Genomic DNA, 18,230 nt, shown 5'->3' with positions numbered 1-18,230 from the left:
GAGCATTAACATGCATTTCATGGAGCGGAAGACATGATAATAACTAGTTGCCTATAAGTATTGTAATATGTATGTTGATTAAAGTCCATACCAGCCATATCTCACGGCAAAAAAAAGTCATAGACGCGTTGGTTCCTTTTTAAACTCCCCGCTATGGAGCGCATCTGTAAACCTATCAACTGTATAGACATCCTATTTACCTCAAACAGACAGTCGCTGGAGAAACTCGCGCAACCGGGGAACCGCCGGCAGAGAGGAGCAGAGAGACGGAAGTATCGGGGCTCTCAAGTCTCACGCATTGAACGTGACTGTCCCTCCCGGCACAACAGCTATTCGGCGGCGCGTAATTCTCGTCGCGCGCTCTCCGAGACGGACATATTTGCAATCGGCTTCTCTGCTGTCCTTGCTTGAGCGTGACGTGATTGTAACGGTTGATTTGTGTCATGTTCAGGTGCATCGCGTAAAAAACCAATAGGGTGTCGGAATGGTATATACTTCTCATCCAACCACAATCAAATTCACTCTATTCAGATGGCGCGATTTATCTGGCTAACCGGAATGAAAAACAAACCAAAATGAAATAGTAACGAGGCTATTTTTTAAAAAGTAGGGAGTAGAAAGTACAGATATTTGCGTGAAAACGTAAGGAGTAGAAGTAAAAAGTAGTCTGAAAAATAAATACTCCAGTAAAGTATAGATACTCAAAATTCCTACTTAAGTAAAGGAACGAAGTATTTGTACTTCGTTACTTGACACCTCTGCCCGTAATCTGCATTTTCTCATTTGTATGCTCTTAATCGACGTTTCACACTGAACAGTGTTGAAAACTAGATTTTCTTAAAGAATTCATTTGTTTATATTTTCCATCAAGAAAGCGTCTTCAAACATCGGAATTTCAAATTGTATGATACTTTCTTAAATACCTGCAGCTTTCATCACTATACTGCTCGTAAGCTGCATTTACTGTTCCGATGTTCTCAGATACTTTCTTGATGGAAAATATAAAAAAAATAATTCTTTAAGAAAATCAAGTTTTCAACTCTGTTCAGTCTGAAACGTCGTGCTCTTAAACGACGTTTCAGACTGAACAGAGTTGAAAACTTGCCTTCTGGGTCAAAAAGACCCACGTTCGAGAGTTTATGTATTTGTGTGTATAGCGGTCTCAGGGTCACAAAATGACACACTACCAGTGTATACGTACGCATGCATGCGTGCATGTACGTGTGAATCCCTAAAGCCCGTCGTCCTCGGGTCAAAACGACCCGCGTCTTTCCACCGAGCCCTCGCCGTCGCCGTCGCCCTGAGGTCTGTTCGACCCTCGAGTTCGAGCGAGCCACCGGCCTCGTCCCTCGGGTCAGAATGACCCGCGTTGATCGCCGAGCTCCCGGCCCCCGTCCCCCGGGGTCAGAATGACCCGCGTATATAGCCGAGCTCCCGGCCCCCGTCCCCCTGGGTCAGAATGACCCGCGTATATCGCCGAGCTCCTGGCCCCCCGTCCCCCCGGGGTCAGAATGACCCACGTTTATAGCCGAGCTCCCGGACCCCGTCCTCGGGGGTCAGAATGACCCGAGTATATAGCCGAGCTCCGTCCCCCGTCCCTCTGGGTCAGAATGACCCAAGTGTATCGTCGAGCTCCCGGCCCCTGTCCTCGGGGTCAGACTGACCCGAGTGTATCGTCGAGCTCCCGGCCCCTGTCCTCGGGGTCAGACTGACCCAAGTGTATCGCCGAGCTCCCGGCCCCCGTCCTCGGGGGTCAGAATGACCCGAGTATATAGCCGAGCTCCCGTCCCCGTCCCTCTGGGTCAGAATGACCCAAGTGTATCGTCGAGCTCCCGGCCCCTGTCCTCGGGGTCAGAATGACCCAAGTGTATCGCTGAGCTCCTGGCCCCCGTCCCCCGGGGTCAGAATGACCCGAGTGTATAGCCGAGCTCCCGGCCCCTGTCCCCGGGGTCAGAATGACCCGCGTTCATCGCTGAGCTCCCGGCCCCCGTCCCCCGGGGTCAGAATGACCCGAGTGTATCGTCGAGCTCCCGGCCCCTGTCCTCGGGGTCAGACTGACCCACGTTTATAGCCGAGCTCCCGGCCCCCGTCCTCGGGGGTCAGAATGACCTGAGTATATAGCCGAGCTACCGTCCCCCGTCCCTCTGGGTCAGAATGACCCAAGTGTATCGTCGAGCTCCCGGCCTCCCGTCCCCCGGGGTCAGAATGACCCGAGTGTATAGCCGAGCTCCCGGCCCCCGTCCCCCGGGGTCAGAATGACCCACGTTTATAGCCGAGCTCCCGGCCCCCGTCCCCGGGGGTCAGAATGACCCGCGTTCATCGCTGAGCTCCCGGCCTCGTCCCCCTGGGTCAGAATGACCCAAGTGTATCGCCGAGCTCCCGGCCCCCGTCCTCGGGGGTCAGAATGACCCGAGTATATAGCCGAGCTCCGGCCCCTGTCCTCGGGGTCAGACTGACCCACGTTTATAGCCGAGCTCCCGGCCCCCGTCCCCCCCCGGGGGTCAGAATGACCCGAGTATATAGCCGAGCTCCCATCCCCCGTCCCCCGGGGTCAGAATGACCCAAGTGTATCGTCGAGCTCCCGGCCCCCGTCTTCGGGGTCAGAATGACCCAAGTGTATCGTCGAGCTCCCGGCCCCCGTCCTCGGGGGTCAGAATGACCCGAGTATATAGCCGAGCTCCCGCCCCCCGTCCCCCGGGGTCAGAATGACCCAAGTGTATCGTCGAGCTCCCGGCCCCCGTCTTCGGGGTCAGAATGACCCGAGTATATAGCCGAGCTCCCGGCCCCTGTCCTCGGGGTCAGACTGACCCACGTTTATAGCCGAGCTCCCGGCCCCCCCCCCCCGTCCCCCGGGGTCAGAATGACCCGCGAGCCCTCGGCCTCGTCCTCGGGTCGAAACGACCCGAGTTTTACGTTGTATTACAAGTCATCCCGTATGCCAAATGTAAATAAATAAATAAATGATACAAATAAAGACATGACAAGACAGTTGCGTTGTATTGTTTTTGTCTTACATTTATTTAGTCATCACCAGTGTTACAAGCAACGACACAGAACACACACACAACACACACACACACACACACACAAACACACACACGCACAAATGTGCCCGCCACAGGATCACGGTTCGAAACGCAGACGACCGACGTACTGTTCGAGCTCCCCCGCGAGCTCTTTCGTTCTCCGGTAGCACTGCGAGCTGTGGTTCTGGGGCGCGCGCCCGCACACGTAACACCACGGACGCGTGTCCAGCGTCACGTACATCCCGTCCGTCGGCGTCGGCGTAGCGAGATTCCGGTGGGGGCCCGCCCCGGGGGCCGCGACGGCGTTCGGGTGCGCGACGAACCCTTCTCGGAACCTCTCTCGTCCGATCTCGATCTTCAGACGCTCCCCGGTGTACGTCGCCTTCGGGTAGGCGCGCCCTCCCCGGGCGTAGTAAGCGTGCCGATCCAGAAACGTGTCGCCGGGGGGGGGGCGCGCCCGGCTCGAGACGCTCGGGGTCGAGCTCGGCGCACCGGCGAGCGTCCCCCGGCGCCGTGCGATCCACGGAGCCCGGCGAGCCCGCCAAACGGGCGAACCGACGTTCGGATTCGGTCGCGGCTGGGGCGGCGTCGGGGGCGGCGTCGGGGGCGGCGCCCGCCCCTCGGGCAATCGCGGAATCGTCAAAGGCCCGGTCCCGGTCCCGGTCCCTCTCTCGATCGACGCCGTCGGACGCGACTCTCCACGCTCTCAGCAGCGGCGGCGGCGCTTGGTCCGCCCTCTGCGGGAACATCACCCGTCGCCTGGCTTCTCGAGCGGGAGCGGAATCGTCCCAGGCCGGCACGGTCGCGGCCAGAGCCCATTCGATCGGCCTTGACGGGATCGCGTTCCAGCCGTTCGACCCGCCCCGCGTTTCGCGAGGAAACGTCGCGCCGGTCCAACGCTCCCACGGTCGGACACGGCGGGCCGTCGTGGAATCGCCTCCGGCCGGCACGTCGTCGCCGTCGTCGTCCGCGGCGAGCCCGGCCGCGTCCCGGTTAAAGCGCGGACCGGGTTCGGCCGGCTCGCGTCTTTCGTCCCCGCGGCCGCCGTCGGCGCGGGGCGCGATTTTGCCGTCTGCCTCCCGAGGCCGCCGTCGGGCGGTCGGCGAATCGTCGCGGGCCGGCGCGTTCTCGCCTCCGTTCGCGGAAGACATGTCCGACGCGTTCCATCCGCGATCGAGGGTCACTCGTCTTTTTATTTCGTCCAAACGATATTGCCTCCGCCCACTGGCCCCCGCACGTCGCCTCGCCTCCCCCCCCCCACCCGCCAGTCTGCATCTCACCGACCGGTCGGTCGCCCTCGGCTTCGACGTTACCTCGCGTACGCGTCGACGGAAAAAAGTTTTTAAAAAAAAGATTATTTTTTTTAACAAAAAGGAAAGAAAAGAAGAAAAAGAAACATACTAAACTAAAAACCGTCTCCGGTGCCCAGTGTTTACATTTATTTTATGTTCTTTCTGCCAAAAGTCAACATGACGGCGCCTCGATTCAACACAAGTCAACTCGTCAAAATGCTGGTCGAGCCGGCGAGCGACACGTCACCGTCGTCAGAGGAAGGAGAAGAAGAAGAAGAAGAAGAAGAAGAAGAAGGAGAAGAAGAAGGAGAAGGAGAAGGAGAAGAAGAAGAACCCGGTCGAGGCCGCGGTCGAGGCCGAGGCCGCGGTCGAGGTCGAGGCCGAGGTCGAGGCCGAGGTCGAGGTCGAGGTGGCCTTCGCCAAAACTCTGCCAAGGTCGTCGCGTCGGTCGAACCGGCGAGCGACGCGTCACCGTCGTCAGAGGAAGGAGAAGAAGCGGAAGGAGAAGAAGAACGCGGTCGAGGTGGCCTCCTCCAAAACACTGCCAAAGTCAACCCGGTGTGGGAAGCTTTGCCTCCGGGAGGAGGAGGGGGAGGAGGAGGAGGAGGAGGGGGAGGAGGGGGAGGGGGAGAAGGAGAAAAAGAACGAGCTCGCGGCGATACCGTCCGCCGCTCTGCCAAAGTTTCCATCGGCGCAACGTGTGTCAGAATGCTCGTCGACCCGGCGCCCGATGTATCGTTGTCGTCGCCGCTGTCGGGAGGAAGAGGAGGAGGAGAAGGAAGAGGAGGAGGAGGAGGGAGAGAAGGACGAGAAGACGAGGAATCGGACAAAGAAGAAGAAGAAGAAGAGGAAGAAGAAGAAGACGACGCGGACGACGACACGGACGACGACGCGGACGACGACACGGACGACAAAGAAGAGGAATACGAACGAGTGCGCGATACGTCGTCTTCGGAAGAAGAAGAAGAAGAAGGAGGAGGAAGAGGAGGAGGAGGAGAAAAAGAGGCGGAGGAGGAGATGGAGGAGGAGGAGGAAGCCGACGGCGACGGAGAGGACGCCCCGCGAGGCAAAGGACGGACCTTCCCGTCGAAAAGCGGAGAAGTGTCGTGGTCCTCGACGCCGTACGAGAGAGAGGAGCAGCGCCCGTCGCCCGACGCCGCGCCGGGGCCGCCGGGGCCCACCGCGTACGCAAAGTCTCACGCGCGCGACATCGCCTCGACGTTCCGCATGTTTGTCGCGCCGGACGTGGAGAGGATCGTCCTGGACATGACCAACCTGGAGGGCTCCCGAAAACACGGCGACGGCTGGAAAGGGATGGATGAGACGGACCTGCAAGCCTACGTGGGGCTGCTGATTTTGGCGGGCGTGTACAGGTCTCGCGGCGAGGCCGCGGCCAGCCTGTGGGACGCCGAGAGCGGCAGGGCCGTGTTCCGCGCCACCATGTCGCTCAAGCGCTTTTACGAGTACTCCGGGCTGCTGCGCTTCGACGACCGCGAGACGAGAGGCGCGAGGCGCCAGACAGACAAACTGGCCGCCGTGCGAGACCTCTGGGACGCGTGGGTGCGCCGGCTGCCGCTCCTCTACAACCCCGGGCCCGAGGTAACGGTGGACGAGCAGCTGGTTCCGTTCAGAGGTGAGGTGCGCTCGGCCGTACGCGCTCCGCCTTTTCCTTTGATGACGACGGCGGCGACGACGATAATAATAATAATAATATGCTTTCCTCTCATCGCCGCCGCCGCGGCTCTCCTCTGCGCTCTCGTCTACTCTTGTCTACTGTCGTCGCCTCCGCGCTTTCCTCTGCTCGCTTCTCGTCTCGTCTACTCTCGTCGCCTCTCGTCACCTCTGCTCTCTGCCCCCCCCCCCTCCTCTCTCCCCCCAAACGACAGGCCGCTGTCCTTTCCGCCAGTACATGCCCAGCATGCCCGCCAAGTACGGGATCAAATCCTGGGTCGCCTGCGACGCCAAATCCAGCTACGCCTGGAAGCTGCAGGTCTACACGGGAAAGCCGAGCGGCGGACGCCCCGAGAAGGACCTGGGGCTGCGGGTCGCGCTCGACGTGACCGAGGGACTGACGGGGCGCAACGTCACGTGCGACAATTTCTTCACCTCCTACGAACTCGGACGGCGGCTCCTGCTCCGGGGCAACACCGTGGTGGGCACGGTCAGAAAAAACAGGCGGGAGCTCCCGGCCGAGCTGCTCGCGACCCGGCGGAGAGCCGTGCCGTCGTCGAGGTTCGCCTTCGCGCCCGACGCCACGCTCGTCTCCTACCTGCCCAAGAAGGGCCGGAACGTGCTGCTCCTGAGCACGCGGCACGCGCGGGGCGACGTCAGCGACCGCCCGGACGCCAAGCCCGTCGTCGTCCTCGACTACAACCGCAACAAGGGCGGCGTGGACAACCTCGACAAGGTGACCGCGACGTACAGCTGCCGGAGGATGACCGCGCGCTGGCCCCTGGTCGTCTTCCACAACGTCCTCGACGTGTCCGCCTACAACGCCTTCGTCGTGTGGCGGGAGCTCAACCCCGGCTGGCTGCCGGGCAAGCGGAACAAGAGGAGGGTGTTTCTCGAGCGGCTGGGGAGGGCCCTCGTGGCTCCGTTCATGGAGAGACGGGAGCGTCGGCCCCGCACGGAGGCGTCCGCCGCCGTCTTGAAAGCCGTGCGGGGCTGCGGGGCGGCCGGGCCGGCGGGCGACGGGCCCGAGGACGCCGCGCTCGCCGCCACGCTCGCCGCCGCCGCCGCGCCGCGCGGGGCCGCGAGCAAGCGGAAGAGGTGTCAGATCTGCCCGCCCAACAAGGACTGCAAAACCTACACCTCGGGTCAAACCTCTCGTGTGTGGTGTTGGGAAGAAAGAGAAAAGAGAAGAAGAACAAAACAGAACATCTATTCTAATGGAGACGCGAGCGATGCTCCCGTGTGTTGGGAAGAAAGAGAAAAGAGAAGAAGAACAAAAAAGAACATCTATTCTAATGGAGACGCGAGCGATGCGCCCGGCCAAAGGTTCTCCCTTTCCTGCACGTTAGGCTGAATCTGCGAGTGTAACAAATAAAAAGGCATACGAAAGTAATGTTTGTTTACTGTTTTTTATTGATGTGATGTACATACAGAGATACATAAACATCGGCTTGGGAACGACACATTGAGTTCTCGGGCGCGCGACGGCACAAGGGACTCGGCCCGGAGCCTAAGGATTGGAAAAACGAAAAAAAAAGAAGGAAAAAAAAAAACCAACAACCTGTGGCTGTTCACAGAGTCTGGTACTGTTCAACGCGGCCTGTGCCTGGGTCACTGGTCCTGGTCCCTGAGCTTGTACCTGGTCACTGAGCCTGTGCCCTGTTCACTGAGCCTAGTCATTTTGTGAGAACTATACATACATACATACATACATACATATGAAAACACTATACGTACATATTAAGACAGCACTGTACGTACGACCTTTACCTGTTAACTTAGCATCGTCCTCTTCACAGAGCCTGGTCATTTTTGTGAGAACTATACATACATATGAAAAGCACTGTACATGCATGGTCATCTTTACTGGTCCTCTCCACTGAGCACGGTCCTGTTTACACAGCCTGTGTCTGGTCACTGAGCCTGGTCATTTTGTGAGAACTATACGTACATGCATTTGAAAAGCATCGTACATACGACCTTTACCTGTTCACTTGGCCTCGTCCTCTTCACAGAGCCTGGTCATTTTGTAAGAACTATACATACGTGCATATGAAAACACTATACACACATACATACATACATATGAGAATACTGAGAGAATACAGCCTGGTCCTGTTTACTGAGGCTGGTCATGTTCACACAGCCTGGTCCTCACTTCACTGAGCCTGGTCATGTTCACACAGCTGGGTCCTCTTCACTGAGCACGTTCCTGGTCCTGTTTACACAGCCTGTGCTTGGTCACTGGTCCTGGTCCATGAGCTTGTACGTGGTCACTGAGCCTGTGCCTGTTCACTGAGCCTAGTCCTGTTCACACAGCCTGGTGCTGTTCACTTAGCCTGGTCATTTTGCGAAAACTATACATACATACATACATATGAAAACATTATACTGACATATACATGAGGATACTGTACATACAGCCTGGTCCTGTTCACTGATACTGGTCCTGTTTACTGAGCCTGGTCATGTTCACACAGCGTGGTCATTTTGTGAGAACTATACATACATACATACATACGAAAAGCACTGTACATACGACCTTTACCTGTTCGCTTAGCCTCGTCCTCGTCACAGAGCCTGATCATTTTGTGAAAACTATACATACATGCATATGAGAATACTGTACATACTGCGTGGTCCTGTTAACTGATTTTGGTCCTGTTTACTGAGCCTGGACATGTTCACACAGCCTGGTCCTCCTCACTGAGCACGGTCCTCTTCACTGAGCATGGTCATCTTTCACTGAGCCTGGTCCTCTTCACACAGCCTGTGCCTGGTCGCTGGTCCTGGTCACTGAGCTTGTACCTGGTCACTGGTCCTGTGCCTGTTCACTGAGCCTAGTGCTGTTCACGCAGCCTCGTCCCGTTCACTTAGCCTCGTCATTTTGTGAAAACTGTGCCTGGTCATACATATGAAAACACTATACTGACATACACACGAGGATACTGTACATACAGCCTGGTCCTCTTCACTGAGCATGGTCATCTTTCACTGAGCCTGGTCATGGTCACACAGCCTGGTCCTCACTTCACTGAGCCTGGTCATGTTCACACAGCTGGGTCCTCTTCACTGAGCACGTTCCTGGTCCTGTTTACACAGCCTGTGCTTGGTCACTGGTCTTGGTCACTGAGCTTGTAATCTGGTCACTGAGCCTGTGCCTGTTCACTGAGCCTAGTCCTGTTCACACAGCCTGGTCCCGTTCACACAGCCTGGTCATTTTGTGATAACTATACATACATACATACATACATATGAAAACACTATACATACATACATACGAAAAGCACTGTACGTACAACCTTTATCTGTTCACTTAGCCTCGTCCTCTTCACAGAGCCAGTTCATTTTGTGAGAACTATACATACATACGAAAAGCACTGTACGTACAACCTTTACCTGTTCACTTGGCCCCGTCCTCTTCACAGAGCCTGGTCATTTTGTGAGAACTATACATACATACGAAACGCACTGAACGTACGACCTTTACCTGTTCACTTAGCCTGGTCCTCTTCACAGAGCCTGTTCATTTTGTGAGAAATATACATACATGCACATGAGAATACTGTACATACAGCCCGGTCCTGTTCACTGATTCTGGTCCTGTTTACTGAGCCTGATCATGTTCACACAGCCTGTCCCTCTTCACTGAGCCTGGCCCTCCTCACCGAGCCTGGTCGTCTTCACTGACCCTGTTCCTGTTCACACAGCTCCTCTTCACTGAGGACGGTTGTCTTCACTGGGCATGGTCATCTTTACTGAGCCTAGCCTTGTTCACAGAGCCTGGTCATTTTGTGAGAACTATACATACATTCGAAAAGCACTGTACGTACAACCTTTATCTGTTCACTTAGCCTCGTCCTCTTCACAGAGCCTGATCATTTTGTGAGAACTGTACATTTATACGAAAAGCACTGTACGTACAACCTTTATCTGTTCACTTAGCCTCGTCCTCTTCACAGAGCGAGTTCATTTTGTGAGAACTATACATACATACATACGAAAAGCACTGTACGTACGACCTTTACCTGTTCACTTAGCCTGGTCCTCTTCACAGAGCCTGTTCATTTTGTGAGAAATATACATACATGCATATGAGAATACTGTACATACAGCCTGGTCCTGTTTATTGAGCCTGATCATGTTCACACAGCCTGTCCGTCTTCACTGAGCCTGGCCCTCCTCACCGAGCCTGGTCGTCTTCACTGACCCTGTTCCTGTTCACACAGCTCCTCTTCACTGAGGAAGGTTGTCTTCACTGGGCATGGTCATCTTTACTGAGCCTAGCCTTGTTCACAGAGCCTGGTCATTTTGTGAGAACTCTACATACATACATACATACATACATACATACATACATACGTATTAAAAAACAATACAGACATATGAAAAAACACTGCACATACAGCCTTCACCTGGTGACTGAGCCTGTGAAGGTTCACCGAGCCTGTGCCTGTTCACTGAGCCTGGTTCTGTTCACAGAGCCTGGTCCTGTTCACAGAGCCTGGTCCTGTTGTGACAACTGCACACACACACACACACACACACACACACACACACATATGAAAACACTATACATAAATGTGAAAACACTACACATACATATGAAAAAACACTGTACATGCAGCCTTCATCTGGTGACTGGGCCTGTGCCTGTTTACTGAGCCTAGTCCTGTTCACACAGCCTGGTCCTGGTCACTGAGCCTGGTGCTGTTTACACAGCCTGGTCTTCTTCACTGAGCCTGGTCCTGTCGAAAAGCGTTTAGTTAGAGTTTGAGGACCGGGAGGTGGCAACCACGATGAGCCCCTGCACACACACACACACACACACACACACACACACACACACACACACACACACACACACACCAAGGTTCAAACAGAAAAGGGAGGTTTTATCAGAGGCTGAAAAGCTGAAAGTTTGAAGCTAAAGTAATTGAAAAGACAGAGAAAGAATACGCTTTGTGGACTTGGAGAAGGCTTTCGACCGGGTCCCTCGGGAGTACGGGGTGCCGGATCCGTTGGCGCGGGCTATCCGGTCTCTGTACGCCTGCAGTACGCGTTGCGTCCGTATCCTCGGTAATATTAACGTTCCCGGCGGGTGTTGGTCTCCGCCAGGCGAGCCCTTTATCACTGGTCCTGTTTGTGACTTTCGTGGACGGGATTTCTAGACGCGGCCGGGGTCAGCGCCTCCAAATCCGAGGCCGTGGTACTCTGCCGGAGACCGGTGGATCGCTCCCGTCGGGTGGGAACAACACGCCTGCCCGAAGCGAAGGAGTTCAAGTACCTCGGGGTCTCGTTCGCGAGCGAGGGTAAGGCGGAGCGGGAGATCGACGGGCGGATCGGTGCGGCCGCAGCAGTGGAACGGGCGCTGCACCGGTCCGTCTTGGCGAAGAGGGAGCCGAGTCGGAAGGCGAAGCTCTCCATTTACTGCTCGGTCTACGTTCCAGCCCTCGCCTGTGGACACAAACTCTGGGTCGCGACCGAAAGAACGAGGTAGCGGACACGAGCCGACGAAACGAGCTTCCTCCGTAGGGTGGCCGGGCTCGGCCTTAGAGATAGGGTGAGGAGCTCGGATATCAGGAGGGAGCTCGGAGTCGAGCCGCTACTGCTTCGTATCGAAAGGAGTCAGCTGGGGGTGGTTCGGGCATCAAATCCGGATGCCTCCTGGACGCCTCCCGTGAGAAGTTTTCCAGGCACGTCCAACTGGGAAGAGGCCCCGGGGAAGACCCAGGACACGCTGGAGGGATTATAGCTCTCCCGGCTGGCTTGGGAACGTCTCGAGGTCCCCCCGGAACGAGCTGGAAAATGTTGCGGGTGAGAGAGGAAGCCTGGGTCGGTCTGCCGGGTGTGCTGCCACCGCGACCCGACCCCGGATAAGCGGCGGAAAATGAATGTATGGACGGAGAAAGAATAAAGAGAGAGAGAGAATAAAGAGAGACAGAGAGAATAAATAGAGAGAGACAGAGAGAGAGAGAGAGAGAATGTAAAAAGCCTTATTGTTCGTGTACTCACCCTTGACAGAAGCAGTGGAAATCTGGTCAGACCTGAAGAAAGGAGACTTCTGTCTCCACAAGCTTGAACAACATACTTGCACCCCCCCCCCCCACCCCACCCCGCCCCTCCTTCCTTTGGTTATTACCTCTACCAGTGCATCCGTTGCACCGTTCTCTTCCTCTCTGTCCGAGCTCAATCGATCCAGCCAATAGGGAGGCCTTGATCACCCCCATCCCTGCGGGCACACACACACACACACACACACACACACACACACACACACACACACACACACACCAAGGTTCAAACAGGAAAGTGGGGTTTTATCAGAGGCTGAAAAGCTGAAAGTTTGAAGCTAAAGTAATTGAAAAGACAGAGAAAGAATATGCTTTGTGGACTTGGAGAAGGCTTTCGACCGGGTCCCTCGGGAGGTTTTGTCGGGGGTGCTGCGGGAGTACGGGGGTGCCGGATCCGTTGGCACGGGCTACCCGGTCTCTGTACGCCTGCAGTAGGAGTTGTGTCCGTATCCTCGGTGTTAAGTCAGACACGTTCCCGGTGGGTGTCGGTCTCTGCCAGGCGAGCCGTTTATCACCGGTCCTGTTTGTGACTCTCACGGACAGGAGTTCTAGACGCAGCCGGGGGGGAGGAGGGCGGATGAAATCCGGTTCGGGGGCCTCGGGATCGCCTCTCTGCTGTTTGCAGAAGATGTGGTCCTGTTTGCTTCCTCGGACCGTGACCTCCGGCATTCGCTGGGGCGTTTTGCAGCCGAGTGCGAAGCGGCAGGGATGAGAGTTGGAGAGTTGAACCAAATCCGAGGCCGTGGTTCTCTGCCGGAAACCGATGGATCGCTCCCTTCGGGTGGGGACAACACGCCTGCCCCAAGCGAAGGAGTTCAAGTACCTCGGGGTCTCGTTCGCGAGCGAGGGTAAGGCGGAGCGGGAGATCGACGGGCGGATCGGTGCGGCCGCAGCAGTAACACAGGCGCTGCACCGATTCGTCTTGGCGAAGAGGGAGCTGAGTCGGAAGGCGAAGCTCTGCATTTACTGGTCGGTCTACGTTCCAAACCCTCGCCTGTGGACACGAACTCTGGGTCGTGACCGAAAGAACGAGGTAGCGGATACAAGCGGCCGAAATGAGCTTCCTCCGTAGGGAGACTTCTGTCTCCACAAGCTTAAACAACATACTTGCAGCCCTCCCTTCCTCTGGTTATCACCTCTTCCAGTGCATCCGTTGCACCGTTCTCTTCCTCTCTGTCCGAGCTCAATCGCTCCAGTCGTTAGGGAGGCCTTGATCACCGCACCTCTGCACACACACACACACCAAGGTTGAAACAGAAAAAAAAGATTCCTGTGTCAGTCCGTTATCTCACCTCGCGCCAGCAAAGTAAATCAGGCTTCTTCTCCCCCCTTCCTCTCACATCCACACAGGCTGCTGCGACTCTGCTGACAGGGCTTTTCCAAAATTATATTTTTTTTTAAAACTCGCTCAAAGGCTCAAAACTCCTCATAAAACAACCAAAGTGCTTGAAATGCAAACATCTTATTACATTGATGTATTGAATCGAGTCCTATGAGCACAAGTCGGCAGACCCTTTAGAAAAACATATCTGCTCTGTTAACGGCATGCCGACATGCCGAAGAACTCGCGGTCCTACTTCGACTTCTAGCCGCTCGTGTTCTTCCTTAATGGCCAAGTCAAGTGGGGCTTCCCTCTCTCAGACACACACACACACACACACACACACACACACACACAGACTCTAGAAAAGGCTGCTATGTCGTGAGCGATGAACCGAGTGGAGTTATCTAAAAGTTTTGTAACGTGTAAAAAGCCTTATTGGTCATGTACTCACCACCCTTGATAGAATCAGTGGACATCTGGTCAGACCTGAAGAAAGGAGACTTCTGTCTCCACAAGCTTGAACAACATACTCGCAGCCCTCCCTTCCTCTAGTAATAACGTCTTCCAGTGCATCCGTTGGACCGTTCTCTTCCTCTCTGTCCGAGCTCAATCGTTCCAGTCGTTAGGGAGGCCTTGATCACCCGCACCTCTGCACACACACACACACACACACACACACACCAAGGTTGAAACAGACAAAAAGAGGGCAGGGATGTTGTCAGAGGCACATTCCTGTGTCAGTCCGTTATCTCACCTGGCGCCAGCAAAAGTAACTCAGGCTTCTTCTCCCCCCTTCCTCTCACATCCACACAGGCTGCTGCGACTCTGCTGACAGGGCTTTTCCAAAATGATTTTTTTTTAAAAACTCGCTCAAAGGCTCAAAACTCCTCATAAAACAACCAAAGTGCTTGAAATGCAAACATCGTATTACATTGATGTATTGAAAGTTTTGTAACCTGTAAAAAGCCTTATTGGTCATGTACTCACCACCCTTGATAGAATCAGTGGACATCTGGTCAGACCTGAAGAAAGGAGACTTTTGTCTTCACAAGCTTGAACAACATACTCGCAGCCCTCCCTTCCGCTGGTTATCACCTCTTCCAGTGCATCCGTTGGACCGTTCTCTTCCTCTCTGTCCGAGCTCAATTGCTCCAGTCGTTAGGGAGGCCTTGATCACCCGCACCTCTGCACACACACACACACACACACACACACACACACACACACACACACACACACACACACACACACACACACACACACACACACACCAAGGTTAAAACAGAAGAAAAGAGGGGAGGTGTGTTGTCAGAGGCACATTCCTGTGCCGGTCCGTTATCTCAACTCGCGCCAGCAAAGTAACTCAGGGCCTGGTTCCTCCTCATCTCTCTCTTTATCGCTCTCACTGGCCTCCTCCCCTGCTCTCTCTCTCTCTCTCTCTCTCTCTCTCTCTGTCTCTGTCTCTATCTCTAGTTTGTGGAGCGGGACACGAAAACAGGCGACTCGAACGTTGAGCGGCTTGTGCGTGTGCGTCGTCTCAGTTCTCTACAAACTTGTCAAGAACGTCCCCCCCCCCCCCCCCAAACCCATTCCTCTCTCAGACACACACACACATGCAAACAGGCTACTGCATCTCTGCAGACAGGGCTTTTCCAAATTTATATTTTTCATAAAACCCATTCGAAGTCGCAAAACTCCTCATAACACAACCAAGGTGCTTAAAATGTAAACATCACATTACATTGATGTATTGAATTAGGTCCTGTGAGCACAAGTCTGCAGACCCTTTGGAAAACATATCTGCTCTGTTAGCAGCGTGCCGACATGCCGAGGAACTCGTGGTCAGACTTGTGCACTCTTACCCCGTCGGGTTTCCAAATCAGAGGTCAGTTTGCAAGTGGAGAACCAGACCCGCCGTGAGAGGATGAATGACATTGCAACGGAAGGCACAGCCAACGCCGGCACTACAGCAAGCGCTCTGTTCCTCATCATCTTTCTCTTTATCGCTCTCACTGTCCTCCTCCTCTGCTCTCTCTTTTTCTCTCTCTCTCTGTCTCTGTCTCTATCTCCGGTTTGTGGAGCGGGACACGAATACAGGCGACTCGACCGTTGAACGGCTTGTGCGTGTGCGTCGTCTCAGTTCTCTACAAACTTGTCAAGAAGGCTACCGGGCCGTCGTCTCAGCTCTCTACAAACTGGTCAAGAACGTTTCCCCCACCCAACCCCATTCCTCTCTCAAACACACACATCCATCCAAACAGGCTCCCGCGACTGTGCAGACAGGGCTTTTCCAAAATTGTATATTTTCATAAAACTCATTCAAAGTCTCAAAACTCCTCATGAAACAACCAAAGTGCTTGAAATGTAAACGTCGCATTACATTGATGTATTGAATTAGGTCCTGTGAGCACAAGTCTGCAGACCCTTTAGAAAAAATATCTGCTCTGTTAGCAGCGTGCCGACATGCCGAGGAACTCGTGGTCAGACTTGTGCACTATTCCCCCCTCGCGTTTCCAAATCAGAGGTCAGTTTGCAACTGGAGAACCAGACCCGCCGTGAGAGAATGAATGACATTGCAACTCCGGCACAGCCAACTCCGGCACAGCCAACTCCGGCACAGCCAAATCTGGCACTACATTAAGCGCTCTGTTCCTCATCATCTCTCTCTTTATCGCTCTCACTGGCCTCCTCCTCTGCTCTGTCTCTCTCTTTCTGTCTCTGTCTCTATCTCCAGTTTGTGGAGCGGGACACGAATACAGGCGACTCGACCGTTGAACGGCTTGTGCGTGTGCGTCGTCTCAGTTCTCTACAAACTTGTCAAGAAGGCTACCGGGCCGTCGTCTCAGCTCTCTACAAACTTGTCAAGAAGGTTTCTCCCACCCAACCCCATTCCTCTCTCAGACACACACACATCCATCCAAACAGGCTCCCGCGACTCTGCAGACAGGGCTTTTCCAAAATTATATTTTTCATAAAACTCATTCAAAGTCTCAAAACTCCTCGTAAAACAACGAAAGTGCTTGAAATGTAAACATCGCATTACATTGATGTATTGAATTAGGTCCTGTGAGCACAAGTCTGCAGACCCTTTGGAAAACATATCTGCTCTGTTAGCAGCGTGCCGACATGCCGAGGAACTCGTGGTCAGACTTGTGCACTCTTACCCCGTCGGGTTTCCAAATCAGAGGTCAGTTTGCAAGTGGAGAACCAGACCCGCCGTGAGAGGATGAATGACATTGCAACGGAAGGCACAGCCAACGCCGGCACTACAGCAAGCGCTCTGTTCCTCATCATCTCTCTCTTTATCGCTCTCACTGTCCTCCTCCTCTGCTCTCTCTTTTTCTCTCTCTCTCTCTCTGTCTCTGTCTCTATCTCCAGTTTGTGGAGCGGGACACGAAAACAGGCGACTCGACCGTTGAACGGCTTGTGCGTGTGCGTCGTCTCAGCTCTCTACAAACCTGTCAAGAAGGCTACCGGGCCGTCGTCTCAGCTCTCTACAAACTTGTCAAGAACGTTTCCCCCACCCAACCCCATTCCTCTCTCAAACACACACATCCATCCAAACAGGCTCCCGCGACTGTGCAGACAGGGCTTTTCCAAAATTATATATTTTCATAAAACTCATTCAAAGTCTCAAAACTTCTCATGAAACAACCAAAGTGCTTGAAATGTAAACATCGCATTACATTGATGTATTGAATTAGGTCCTGTGAGCACAAGTCTGCAGACCCTATAGAAAAAATATCTGCTCTGTTAGCAGCGTGCCGACATGCCGAGGAACTCGTGGTCAGACTTGTGCACTATTCCCCCGTCGGGTTTCCAAATCAGAGGTCAGTTTGCAAGTGGAGAACCAGACCCGCCGTGAGAGAATGAATGACATTGCAACGGAAGGCACAGCCAACGCCGGCACTACAGCAAGCGCTCTGTTCCTCATCATCTTTCTCTTTATCGCTCTCACTGTCCTCCTCCTCTGCTCTCTCTTTTTCTCTCTCTCTCTGTCTCTGTCTCTATCTCCAGTTTGTGGAGCGGGACACGAAAACAGGCGACTCGACCGTTGAACGGCTTGTGCGTGTGCACATATCTTCGTCAGAGGCAAATCCCTGAATCGGGCCGTCGTCTCAGTTCTCTACAAACTTGTCAAGAAGGTTTTCCGCCACCCAACCCCATTCCTCTCTCAGACACACACACACACACACACACACACACACACACACACACACACACACACACACACACACACACACACACACACACACACACACACACATCCAAACAGGCTCCCGCGACTCTGCAGACAGGGCTTTTCCAAGATTATATTTTTCATAAAACTCATTCAAAGTCTCAAAACTCCTCGTGAAACAACCAAGGTGCTTGACATGTAACCATCGCATTACATTGATGTATTGAATTAGGTCCTGTGAGCACAAGTCTGCAGACCCTTTAGAAAAAATATCTGCTCTGTCAGCAGCGCGCCGACGTGCCGAGGAACTCGTGGTCAGACTTATGCGCTTTTCCCCCGTTGCGTTTCCAAATCAGAGGTCAGGTGGCATCTGGAGAACCACACCCGCCGTGAGAGAATGAATGACATTGCAACGAAAGGCACAGCCAACGCCGGCACTACAGCAAGCGCTCTGTTCCTCATCATCTCTCTCTTTATCGCTCTCACTGTCCTCCACTGCAAAGGCTGCGATTTCTTGAGCGATGAACCGAGTGGAGTTATCTAAAAGTTTCGCAACATGTGAAATAATATGTCTCAAACGTCATTGAGTGAAAATAAAAAAACAGAGTCTCATGGTGGAGTCAGGTAATTTATTGTACAAAGGTTGCAAAATGTCATGGCAGT

General features: G+C 54.2%; 1 protein-coding gene and 1 long non-coding RNA gene across 2 annotated transcripts; one reads left to right on the top strand and one right to left on the bottom strand.

The window, feature by feature from the left end:
- Window positions 1-4,495: 4,495 nt before the first annotated feature.
- LOC137792594 (piggyBac transposable element-derived protein 4-like) lies at window positions 4,496-11,489 on the top strand. The gene is made up of 3 exons (XM_068588334.1): window positions 4,496-5,951; window positions 6,205-7,146; window positions 11,161-11,489. Exons 1-3 carry the CDS (start codon window positions 4,496-4,498, stop codon window positions 11,487-11,489), a joined length of 2,727 nt encoding a protein of 908 aa, XP_068444435.1.
- Window positions 11,490-13,145: 1,656 nt separating this feature from the next.
- On the bottom strand, window positions 13,146-14,489 carry LOC137791985 (uncharacterized). Its single transcript, XR_011078068.1, has 4 exons — window positions 14,375-14,489; window positions 14,142-14,224; window positions 13,839-14,036; window positions 13,146-13,288 (listed from the first exon to the last, which is right to left on the bottom strand). It is a non-coding gene; the product is annotated as an uncharacterized lncRNA (long non-coding RNA).
- Between the last annotated feature and the right edge of the window lie 3,741 nt (window positions 14,490-18,230).

Source organism: Clinocottus analis, unplaced genomic scaffold (genome assembly GCF_023055335.1).
Source record: "Clinocottus analis isolate CAN_PGR_092001 unplaced genomic scaffold, fCliAna1.0.p SCAF_21, whole genome shotgun sequence".
Lineage (NCBI taxonomy): Eukaryota > Metazoa > Chordata > Actinopteri > Perciformes > Cottidae > Clinocottus > Clinocottus analis.
This window is presented reverse-complemented; position numbering and strand designations above follow the sequence as displayed.